The following is an 11899-nucleotide window of genomic DNA, read 5'->3' on the forward strand; positions in this document are numbered from 1 at the left end:
ACTTTGTGTTGCATGTCTTTGCAGGAAAAGTGCTATACAAATAAAGTTAATTTGATTTTTAATTTGAATGCTGCCAAACATATATACTGTATGGAGCTTGAAAAGCACCGGTACAATGTCTTAACATGGAGGCACCCAGATGAGAAAATGAACAAGGGCAATTGTGTGCTCGAGGAAGAGAATGAGCAAGAAGAAGAAGAAGAAGAAGAGGAGAAGGAGTAAATATGCATGGTGGAATAGGGGGAAGAGGCCAAGGATCACAAGGACACCATGCTGTCCTGAATGAAAATCGGGTCAAAATGAAAGACCAATGTTATCAACTATCGACTCACATTGGTGGAGGCAGGTCACCAAGTGCAGCCTAATGTGCTTCGTTCTACAGTCTCCTCCATCCAAACCTTTCGCAGGGAAAAAGTGTATACTCAGTCAATGACAGTCAAAGCAAGAATTGTCTTTATTTACTTATCTACCTATTCGTTTAGTGTGAGTGCATATCCGTGTTATAGGACAACAGTAACATATTACCTCAGTGGGCTCATGTTAGTATAATAATGTGCATACAGCTTACGACGGTATTCCTGTCACTGTGCTGTGATGCATTGGTATTGTGGTAAAGTTACTCATTGCAAAATGGCATAAATTACAAATGGTAAGAGCATTGTCCTTTGACTTCTATGTCAAGGACTGGACAATGACCTCACATGGATGGCAGAGCAAAACTTGAGCAACAAGAACAATCTGTACTAAAGTAATAATAATAATAATCCCATCAGATAGACACAAATCCATGCTGCAGTCCTAAAGGCAATGGCATATTCCAAAATTTCAACTACAATAAAAACTATCATTGAAGGACTGAGTTGTGATTCGAGGAATATTTAAATAGTTCTGGAGCATTGTGACAAAACATCCAAACATTTGAATGCATGTTAGCTTCATTGGCCACTCCAAATTGTCCATAGGTATGAATGTGAGTGTGAATGGTTGTTTGTCTATATGTGCCCTGTGTTTGGATGGCCACCAGTCCGGTGTACCCCGCCTCTTGCCCTCTTGACCTTAATGAGGATAAGCAGCATAGAAAATGGATGGATGGATGCTTACACAATGCCAATGGGTCGATACATTTTAGGAGCACTGACAACATAGATGAGAAAAAAAAATAGTTTTTTGGAAGAGATACAAGCTTTTGTATTTCGCAGAAAGTACAAGTTGTGGTGAGAAAGTCAGATCGATTTCATGAAATGAGCCCAAGCAATTGAGAAGGATGGTGGTATTGCCAATTTGAAAACTGTCATGACACTACAAAACTCACATCATAGTGAATGCTAATCAAAAAATGCAGGCAAACCGAGGCAAAATTTTGGCATATATTTTCAATGTAACTGAAAAACTTGATAACCAGGGCGTACACTAACCGAGGCTCCACTGTACTTGAAACCTTTTTTTTGTGGAAAATTGTATTTGACTCAGCCTCACCCACCCACCTCCAGGGGCACCAAGCTAAGTCGAGTATGACGAACATGGTCATAATTATGTATGTAATGTATATAATTATGTGCATTTACAAAATCTGCTCTACTGTAATTAATTTATCAGATTTTTTGTCCAGTTTCAATGACTCTAAATTGTATGTTCGGACATTTATAATACACTGCAAAATGAAGCATACCTTTGATATAGTGGTCCTCTTAATGGTGCCAGCCAATAAATTGAAACAGAATCTGGACTCTGGTCGGTCACTATTGGTGCCATAGGAATGGAACCAGGTAGATGTTCTGTCAGCCAGTTCTGATAGACCAAGTCAACATAACAGTGCATCCTGGCAACTTGGTTGGGAGTGAAACGATTGGTGCAGTTGTCGTCTACGAAGGAAATGTAAAGAATCATTGAAGAGGTCATCTTTATAGATTAGGTTCCAATTCCAGATCATTTGCTTCATCCTATAGTTGGTATGGGATATCTCTGGGAGTATCTTCCAGATACTCCAGTATTACTTTTTTTTTCATAAATACGCTACCTGTGTAACTCATGTAGTTGTTAAAAGGGGTGTCCTGGTACATGGTGTTGCCGCATGTGTCATTAACAGGCCCGGGGTCATGGCAGGTTTTGGACTTGGGTGTTGGTGCCGTGTCTGCACACAGATCTCCTGTTTCCATGGATGGGGTGGTCTCCTACAGTTGGCGAAATAAGTCGTATCTGCTCATTTTGTAAGTAATAGTAAAAATAAATATGGAAAAAGTGGTCAATTTAGCAAGTCAGGTACATTTAAATGGCGAGACATTAACATTAAAAGGCGAGTGGTTGGCACGCAGGCCACACAGCTAAGAGACCTGTGTTTGATTCCACCCTCGGGCATCTCTGTGTGGAGTTTGCATGTTCTCCCCATGCGTGCATGGGTTTTCTCCGGGTACTTCCTCCCACATTCCAAAAACATGCTAGGTTAATTGGCCACTCCAAATTGTCCATAGGTATGAATGTGACATCTGGTTCTTGACACATGGAAGGTCACTTTTCTATTCCGCTACCGGTGGCGGGAGTATGCTGGAGCCTATCCCAGCTGACTTCGGACGAGAGGTGGAGTACACCCTGGACTGGTTGCCAGCCAATCACAGGGCACATATAGACCAAGGACCCACACACACACAGGGAGAACATGCAAATCTCACTAGCGAAGCGAAGAATCGAACCCAGGTCTTCCTGATCTCCTGACAGTGTGGCCAACATGTTAACCACTCACACCTAAATCATGAGACATGGTTCTATTTTCTAAGGGCAAGCTATTTGATGATAATGAAGTGACTCCATTTGTCAGCCCACTTTTACCTGACAAGGGTCATCGCAGGAGTCTCGTTCACTCACTCCCTTGAAGACATGGTACAGTCCAAATATATGGCCCATTTCATGGATCATCGTGTTGTGGTGACCGCTTGTGCCAAAGTAGGATGGGTTAAGTACCATTCCACCTGAGGAAAAAAACTAAATCTGTTAAAAATGTTTTTAATATCAGTTAAACCATTAGACCATTAAATTAATGAATGGTATTCATTCATTTTCTACCGCTTATCCTCACGAGGTTCGCGGGGGAGCTGGAGCCTATTCCAGCTGTCTTCAGTTGAGAGGCGGGGTACACCCTGGACTGGTGGCCAGCCAATCACAGGGCACATATAGACAAACAACCATTCACACTCACATTCATACCTATGGACAATTTGGAGTGGCCAATTAACCTAGCATGTTTTTGGAATGTGGGAGGAAACCGGAGTACCCGGAGAAAACCCACACATGCACGGGGAGAACATGCAAAATCCACACAGAGATGCCTGAGGGTGGAATTGAACTCGGGTCTCCTAGCTGTGAGGCCTGCGTGCTAACCACTAGACCACCGTGTCAACTCAACTCATTTTTGATGACATTTACCTCCCATCCTTACAGTCATACTGTATGTTTGTCGTCTGTTTCTTACATTCTTACTTTCCCGATACACCGTACATTGGGTGATCCCACCCAATGTTTCTGTGTTTTGTTGTTGGGTTGCTTTGATTTTCCCAGTGGATAATTGTGTCATGATCGTGAGAGGATAATGACAAAATGCCAGGAAAATATCTGCCATTTTGTTTTCCATCCAATGTGAATGCGAGCAAGCGTACAGCACAAGAGGAGAAAATGAAAAGCACATTTCACCATATCGCAATTCTCATATGAATGAAACCGCTGGTTTGTAAGACTTTGCTAACATCAGAGCATTAACACCAAAAAAAGCAAGATTATGACAAAAACATATTGTACTTCCTTGTTTGGAGGTCACTGAATTACCTTGGTGCGTAAGAGCTTCCTTTGCCCATGGCCAGGTTGCAGCTCCTGCTAGCTCTTCTCGTACAGAGTTGCTGGCAAAGAAAACGTTCAGAATGTCTGCGCCACTCAAATGAAGCTCCTCCTTCAGTTCTTTCACACTCATGTAGGCCCTGTGTGAGTGAATCATGGGGGCAGGGAGCAAGGGGGGCGGGGGTAACAAAATGACTTTTGATGAATTTGAATCAAACAGACCAAACAAAAAACTGGTGATTCTTATCGTCCCCGCTGTGGTACGCAGTTGTGCATTTCAATGGTATACCGATGAGTAAATTGATCGTTAAAGGGGGTGAAGTGTAAACTGTGCAGGGCCACTTGCCAGTCCCCACCTGTAAGCGGACTCCGGATCAAAGCAGGTCTTGAGGACATCCGTCACCTCCGGGTCGCAGCAGTCTCCGTCGTCGTAGTCATAATGTATACTGTTACATTCCGTGTTACAAACTCCATCCTGCCTCTTCCAGCTGGAGCAATGCCCCAACCTCAGGCAGTCGCCCCCATCGTGCCCCGTATTTGGGTGGTCACACTCCGGATCACACTGCCGGTTCCCAATTTTCCCAATTCGACAGTTACTTAGAACAAACCTCTGGCGAAGACTAGAGTTTCTGACTGGGTACACACTCAAGTCAAGGGTGATATTGTAAGGATTAAAAGCGTCCATCAGGGCCCGGTGCTGGAGGTGAATCTGGTCTTGTGACACGGTTGGGTCACCACCATCATCATTGCAAAGGTTGACGATCCTGTAGCGGATACGTTTGTGAGAGCGGAGGTGCCAATAATTATTGTAGCCAGAAATGATGTCGGTGTTATCACAAGGCGTGAGACCACAGGGTGGTGGCGAGAAGGAGGAGACAAGTTCCGGATCAGGGACAGGAGTGGCAATGATAGCTGGGTGAAAGCCAACTTTGTATGGAGTCCACATCTTTTCTACCTGCAAAACAGGAACATATTTACTTATTGTTCCGGTAAACTCCAATAGATTTGTTAGTAAAGGACAATGAGAGCTGAGATCTTCAGAGACCAGAGACTTACATTTGCAAAGTCAGCCCATAAAGCCAGAAGAGGACTTGTTTGTTGGAGTGGTCGCATCAGCAGGTCCTCATGAGACACAGCATAGTCCCACAACACCACACCTCCAAGTAGACCTCGAAAGCTCTGTCCCTGCTCTGACTGGTTACTGCCCAGGAAGAAGCTTCTACAGGTCTTCATAAAGGTGCTATACAGATCCCCCTGCTGGACACTGCTTTCTCCCACCTGAAAGAAAAATAATTGCAAAGACGGTACTTCATTAGGCAAAGGTGCAGACTTGGATAAGATGCCACTTGATTATACAAAGTCTGAATCTGAAGCCTGAATCTGATCTAAAATTCCTAAAGTTCCAAGACCAAAACCATTGCTTAACAAAAGAACATTAAGGCTTGTCTTAGGTTTTCCAGAAAACATCTTGATGATCCCCAAGATCTTTGGGAAAATAGTCTGTGGTCTGGTGAGACAAAAGTTGCACATTTTGGGAGGTGTGTGTCCCATTACATCTGGTGTAAAAGTAATGCCAAAAAAGTAAAACAGTAAAAGAACATCATACCGAGAGTAAAATATGGTGGTGGTAGTGTAGTGGTCTGGGGCTGTTTTGCTGCTTCAGAACCTGGAAGACTTGCTGTGATAAATGAAAGCATGAAGAAGAATGTCCGGTTGTTGGTGACCACAAGCAGAATGCAACTTCCAAAGATCCGAAACACACCAGCAAGTCCACCAAACCAAATGAAGACTTTGGAGCGGCCTAGTCCAAGTCCTGACGTGAATCCTATTGAGATGCTGTGATATGACCTTAAAAAAGGCTTCATGCTGGAAAAGCCTCCAATGTGGCTGAATGACAACAATTCTGCAAAGAATGTGCCAAAATTCCTCCACAGCTCTGTAAAATATTGCAAGTTTTTGCAAACGCGTGACTGTAGTTGGGTGGCCCAACCAGTTATTAGGTTGAGGGGGGCGATCACTTTTTCATCCAGAGATGTAGCTTTGGATTGTTTTCCTTTGTTTCCATGAAGTTTCATTTAAAAACTATAAATTGTGAGGTTCTATTGAAGATGAATTATCTATCTATTTATGTCTGTCATTCTGTCTGTCCCGCCTCCTCTATTTTGAACTTGTAGGACCATAATCCTTCTTGTTGAAGTGTGCACCACACACACAAACACACTTCGGCCCCCACTTTCGGCAAGAAGCTAGACTTGTTTTACAGATTATTACAAGTCTCCACCACTATTTAGAATTTTTTTTAAAAATTTCCTCGCTTTGACTTTAACTCCCTGGCGTTGCAGCAGTCGTCATCCACACATGTAAACACTGTGAAACGCACTCAATACAAAAGGTAGGGAAAATATCACAGAGCGATTATGAGGTCTGACATCACGGTTTTGTAATGCCTGCGATTGGCTGGCTAGGGTCCGCTAGGGTAGGCACCAGCAAACCTTTGCAGCCCTTCGTAAGATTCGAAATTAGATGGATGGATGGGGTTTGTGATGCAGACGTATTAGTCCTCTGAAGGCACGCTAATGCGGATGTCATAAAACTGCATGTCACAAAATCTCCACTACCCCTTTAAGAGTGCTGTCAAAGGCAAATACGTAGCAAAAGCACTCACCTTAGCTCCATCAACGTACAGGGTCATGTTGTGACTGTTGTAAGTGGCAATCAGGTGAGTCCAGGCATTGGCTCTGTACTGCTGGTGGCTAAACACGGTGGTGGATTTCAAGGCTCGATCCGTGCGAAGCGTGAAGTAGAACCGTGCGTCCTTGGTGCCGAAAGAGTCCGTGGTACCAATACCTACTGACCATCCCTTTTCACTCAGAGAATGGGAGCAGTTGTCATACACTCCTGAAGAACAGAGATAACAGTATTTTCCGGTCATGTACGCACAAGTGAGAATAGACAGAGCCGAGACAGAGAAGACAACAGAGGTATTTTTCCATGTGCTCTTGCAACAGACAGACATCTGCTGTACAGATGTCAAACTGTGGGACAACAAGAGGTCAGGGAACCCCTTCTCTTGCCGCAACGATGTCTGCAGGCGCGTGTGAAAGGAAGGAAAACAAAATGCAAAAACATCCTCACGGAGATGAGTGACTCGGACTGGTTCAATCCATTTGTAAAAAAGCAGTGGTGTCAACAGCACGGGACTGCAGAAATACGCCACACAGTCAAATGTTTATTTTACGAACACCCCCACCCCACCCTCCCACCCAGTTTTTGCATGATTCTCGCTTTATCCACTACAATTGTTTTTATTTTAAACAGTTTTTCATCTAATATCGCTGCATTTTCCTGTATCATTCCACTAAACAGGGTGCCCAAATAAAGCGTCCTACATATTACATGAAGTTTACTCACTGCATTTTTTAATGGACTGCTAAATAACCTGCCATGGGGTCAAACAAGGTACAAATACCAGCAAATTGAAAGAATATACAGGAAGTCTACATCAACAATAATCCATTCATTCCTCTTTTATAATTATTTCGCATTATTTTTTTGCATGTATAACAATAAATATTCTCTATATCTGTATTTTCTAGAATATTCCCCATATATTCATATAGTCGTCCCACGCCACTTCCCGCTTCAACCTTTGTGGCTGCACCGTATCATTGCTGGATTAGCATGCATCAAATGAAACAAACCGTAGGCTAATGGAGTGTGTGTGTGAGTATACATTATATATTATTTATGTCTTAAATATTTTTTCTTACTCTGTTTACTATATTGGGTAATAAAAGTGTAAATGTGACTTTAGGGCGGTGATCCCATGTCTAGATAATAACATCTCATCCATAATAATAACATCTAATAATGTTAAAAAAACATATTTGGAACTGTTCTACACTCTAATAGTGAAAATATTCCGATTATAAATGACTCCTAATTTGTGGAAATTAATTTTTATTACAATGGGGTCTAGCCGTGATAAATGAGGGATAGCTCTAACTGGATTTACGTTATTTCCTATGTGAAAATTTGCCTTAAACACGATCCAAATGGGAAAATCTGACCTGGTCTTTGGTATTAATTACTAAACATAAATCTGTGATAAATATCACAGTTAAAATTACCAAGTTCTTGCATGGGTTCTTCACAGGGCTCATTTTACATGAAAATATTGGTTCCAAGTTCCAAAAATTCAAAAGCATTTGACCTCAGGTTCCTGTGTTGTTCTCTTGTTGGTATCATTTCCCTGGTAGTTTATGTCTTTGGTGATAGATATTATTTTGTAATAAAACTATTTTCTATCAATACAAAGGAGGCATTTGAATGCTGATTTTTGGATCATCTTTGGATTAATTTCATGCAGAGGGTGCCATAATAACTTGACTGTTGGTAACTGTTGGCATTGTAGCATTGTAACATTTGAAATCGCAACTCGATTACCATGATTGGAAAACAATAACTGCGTCAGTACGAAGTGGACCTTTCTTGACCTTCTTTCTATCAACAAAACGCTTCACTGCCTTTAATTATGTAGCCTTTAATGTGTTGTGACAGCTAAAAGTCTTGCCAATAAAATATAACGCGATCCATGAGAAGAAACTTCAATGTGACTTCCTGCGTTTGCTTTGCAAGTTTTGGACTTTTTTCACTTTTCTGCACCACAGATCTTGAGTATTTTTTGCTGACACCCTTGGCTTGGCTTGAAACGCTGTCTGGTGTGAGGAACTGATTAGTTGAAAAAGTTACGATTGCTGCGAGCCGCTAGCAAGCCAAGTTAACTAAGACAGCTGGGATAGGCTCCAGCACCCCCCCGCGACCCTCGTGAGGAAAAGCGGTAAAAAATAAATGAATGAATGAATAATCTGACCAAGTTCAAAGAGAGAAAGCTTTTTAGCCTTTGCCATCAATAGATCATTACAGTGTTAATACCTGACAGAAAATGATATTGAATCCACATGTTTGCCAAAATTTGGGCTTTTAAAGCCAGTGGTCTTAAACTTCGATTTAGATTATTTCACTTTAATGCTTGTCTGCGATAAAATCCTTCCTGAAAATCTTTTTGCCTCATTCCCATTTCTTATTTTTGCACTTTGAAGCTGTACTTAGAACCTATTTTAGATCAAACAGTGCAAAATGTAAATGTAATTTTTTCTCTAGTCTCAAACTTCAAAATTTGGTACACATGATCATGTTGAAGCCACCTGCAACGATCGTAAAACGTCATTGCTTCTCTAATAACTCTCCAATAACTTCACCAAATGTGAGCAAACCACATTATGCACCATGTTTTTCTCACATGTTTTCATCGGATGCCTGTGGTCAGTGTGTCATTCGCTACCGCAGGAACATTGCTTTTGGTTAGAGCTCAAAATATTTGTTTTCTGCAGGTCAGTCTTTTTTTTTTTTTTGTAGATGTGCTGAAAGTGGAGACTAAAACAACAGCCTTCTAAAAGTAAGCATGTATACACTCACCACACACTTCATTAGGCCACTTATTGGCGGTAGGCCATCACGGCTAGATTAGCCTTGAAAAATAGACTTACTAATGCATGATATAATAGAAAGAATAATAACTATGAAATACATACAAATAATGACATGGATTATCAATAAATTATATCTATTTCATTATATAATAAAATAAATAATACCCACAATAAAAATAGGGCTCTTAATCAAGTAGCTGCTTTAAACTTTGTTTATCCAGGAAGTCCACATTGGTACATTGTAGCACACAATGCTACCAAACATAAATAAAAAAAAACTTTATTGCTTCACTTTAATGCCTGATACATTTAAAAATTAAATAAATAAAATAAATAAATAAATAAATAAATAAATAAATAAATAATATATTTAAAAAAAATACAAACTTAAATTATATTAGAAAGGCAGGAAGTGAACAAATGTAACAGTTACTGATTGTAAAAGTACCAGATGGAGGGGTAGGATTTAGTAAGCTTTGCTTCTTCCTACTCCTTTTCGACATGTGGAACTGTGAACTGATTATGTGATGCATTCAATTGTAATCTGCAATCTGCAAGATGTACAACCACAGGTACACTTGTTTAGGCAGATATAATGACATAACATAAATAGCTCATAAGAGTTTCATTTAAGACAGGGGTCTCAAACGCGTGGCCCGCGGGCCAAATGTGGCCCGCAGGACACTAGTTTGAGGCCCCCGCCTTGATATGAAAGTTTAATGTTAGTGCGGCCTGCGCAAGTTTGATATGGATGCTGTATGGTATCATGTACCCAGAAAAAATTATTACGTTTGATTAATGTTCATGTTAAAGGTTAAATAACTGTTAATAGTTATCCTCCCTATCCGTGTGGAAGTGGTAAGTTTTTGGCTATTTAAGTTTAAAGGAAATAACTTGAAGGCTACCGTTTAGGTCGCTAGCTCTCTAGTTTGCGAGTTAGCATGTGTCTCAAGACCCTGCAGTTGCGCAATATGTTGTAAATAAAAAGAGTATAAATGTGACTATAGTCGTGTTTTGTCATGTCTACAGGGCTCTAATAATGCTTTGTTCATTTTAATCTGAAAAAATAATTTGTCTACCCACCAACTATATGTGGTTTCTTAAGTTATTATTATTATTATTATTATTATTATTATATTTATTTATTTATTTATTTATTTATTTATTTATTTATTTATTTATTACTGATTGATTGATTTTCTTTATTCTTGATTTGTTTATTTATTTTTCATCTTATTTTGTGTAGAAAAATAAAAAGTAAGATATTTGAGAACAGTGGAATGTTTTATCAGAGCTTTTATTGTAGAAAATTGGAACCAAAGTGAAGGTTTTTTTTTTCTTTTTTAATAAATGCATTTTTTGTTTTTTGTTTTTTTTTGGAAAACCTGATGCAGCCCAGTCTCACCCAGACCCGAGCTCCAGTGGCCCCCAAGTAAATTGAGTTTGAGACCCCTGATTTAAGAGATGATATCTAGCAACTTCCATGGTGTTTTTCCCAAATCCCATGTATTTTGACACAAATAACTAGAACATTGGATAACGGAAATTGTTACTCTGATGACCTGTTTTTGTTGCCATTGTTATATTTGTCCAAACAACCGGCCATTAAAGTGAACAAGAAACTGTAGAAACAAAGTTATGACATATTTATAAGAAAAGGAGTGAGTGAGTGATGCTGCTTGTTATCTTGACTCACCTGCAATGACTGCGGGATTGCTCTGCCCCCCTTCCGGGTAGACCCACAACTCCAGGCTGAACTTAGTCCTCGGTAGCTCAACCTGTGCGCTCCTCTTGAGCCTGATCTTCTCCTGGCGGCCGCTGAAGTGGAGTACCGTCATCCAGGAGGGGGGCGCCCCTTGCACAGCTTTACCCCACTGAGACGTGCCTCCGGCGGCACGGCTTGTGGTGGGACCCCCGTCTTCCACCTCCCAGTCCTCCTCCGGGCCATTAGAAGAAGGATGAACCCCTGCTCCGCTAGAATGATTGTTTCTGTTGGCGGAAGTGGAGTTGTCCCGGTCCCGGTCGTCATGAGTCACATGGACGCTTCGAGCAAACCTGGAGGCGCGAGGTGGTCGTCCTGGGAATACACCAGACGTTCTTTGCTTTCCAGGCAGGTCTTCTAAAGCACCGTGAGATACCGCCTTGAATATGCAATCACCGTCGCAGAAGGTGGTGTGGAGCTTTCTCCGGGTCGTCCTCCGAATGGCCACTGGGTGTTGCTGAAGAGCCGGTAAGGGCCAGCTGAAGTGCCGGGGGAGCCTCCAAGACAGCGAGCAGGGTTCATTTGCCTGGCGTGAAAGCTCCCTGTCCGCCCGGCCCGCCAAGGCGCGTTTGTACCGGCTCAGTGCACCGCACTGGAGCAGCATGGTGTTGGAAAGCACCACCATAGCCAGCAGACTCACCGATAACATCTTTTTTTATATGTGTGACAGATAAATAAATCACAGAAATATGTATTAATTTGAGATCCTGACTACTTTTCAACTATATAAAAATATCCAAATATTTTCTAATTCAATTGAATGAAATCAATTCCAGTGAAGTCCATTCATGTTTTCTTCCTGGAGGGAAAATACTTTGTCATT

The 11899-nt window shown here is 41.2% G+C and overlaps 1 protein-coding gene across 1 annotated transcript in view; it reads right to left on the reverse strand.

The window, feature by feature from the left end:
• Positions 1-11899, reverse strand: part of pappa2 (pappalysin 2) — a 39691-nt gene extending 27792 nt beyond the window's left edge. The window contains exons 1-8 of the mRNA XM_058086583.2: positions 11011-11899; positions 6488-6720; positions 4879-5100; positions 4179-4777; positions 3814-3962; positions 2824-2963; positions 2018-2171; positions 1670-1862 (exon numbers count right to left, since the gene is read on the reverse strand). Of these exons, the coding sequence (XP_057942566.2) occupies positions 1670-1862; positions 2018-2171; positions 2824-2963; positions 3814-3962; positions 4179-4777; positions 4879-5100; positions 6488-6720; positions 11011-11725 (2405 nt within the window). The 5' untranslated portion in view covers positions 11726-11899. The remainder of the gene's footprint in view (positions 1-1669; positions 1863-2017; positions 2172-2823; positions 2964-3813; positions 3963-4178; positions 4778-4878; positions 5101-6487; positions 6721-11010) is intronic.

The sequence above is a fragment of the Doryrhamphus excisus genome, linkage group LG11 (assembly GCF_037039965.1).
Source record: "Doryrhamphus excisus strain RoL-2023G ecotype Guam linkage group LG11, RoL_Dexc_Guam_v1.1, whole genome shotgun sequence".
In the NCBI taxonomy this organism is placed as follows: domain Eukaryota; kingdom Metazoa; phylum Chordata; class Actinopteri; order Syngnathiformes; family Syngnathidae; genus Doryrhamphus; species Doryrhamphus excisus.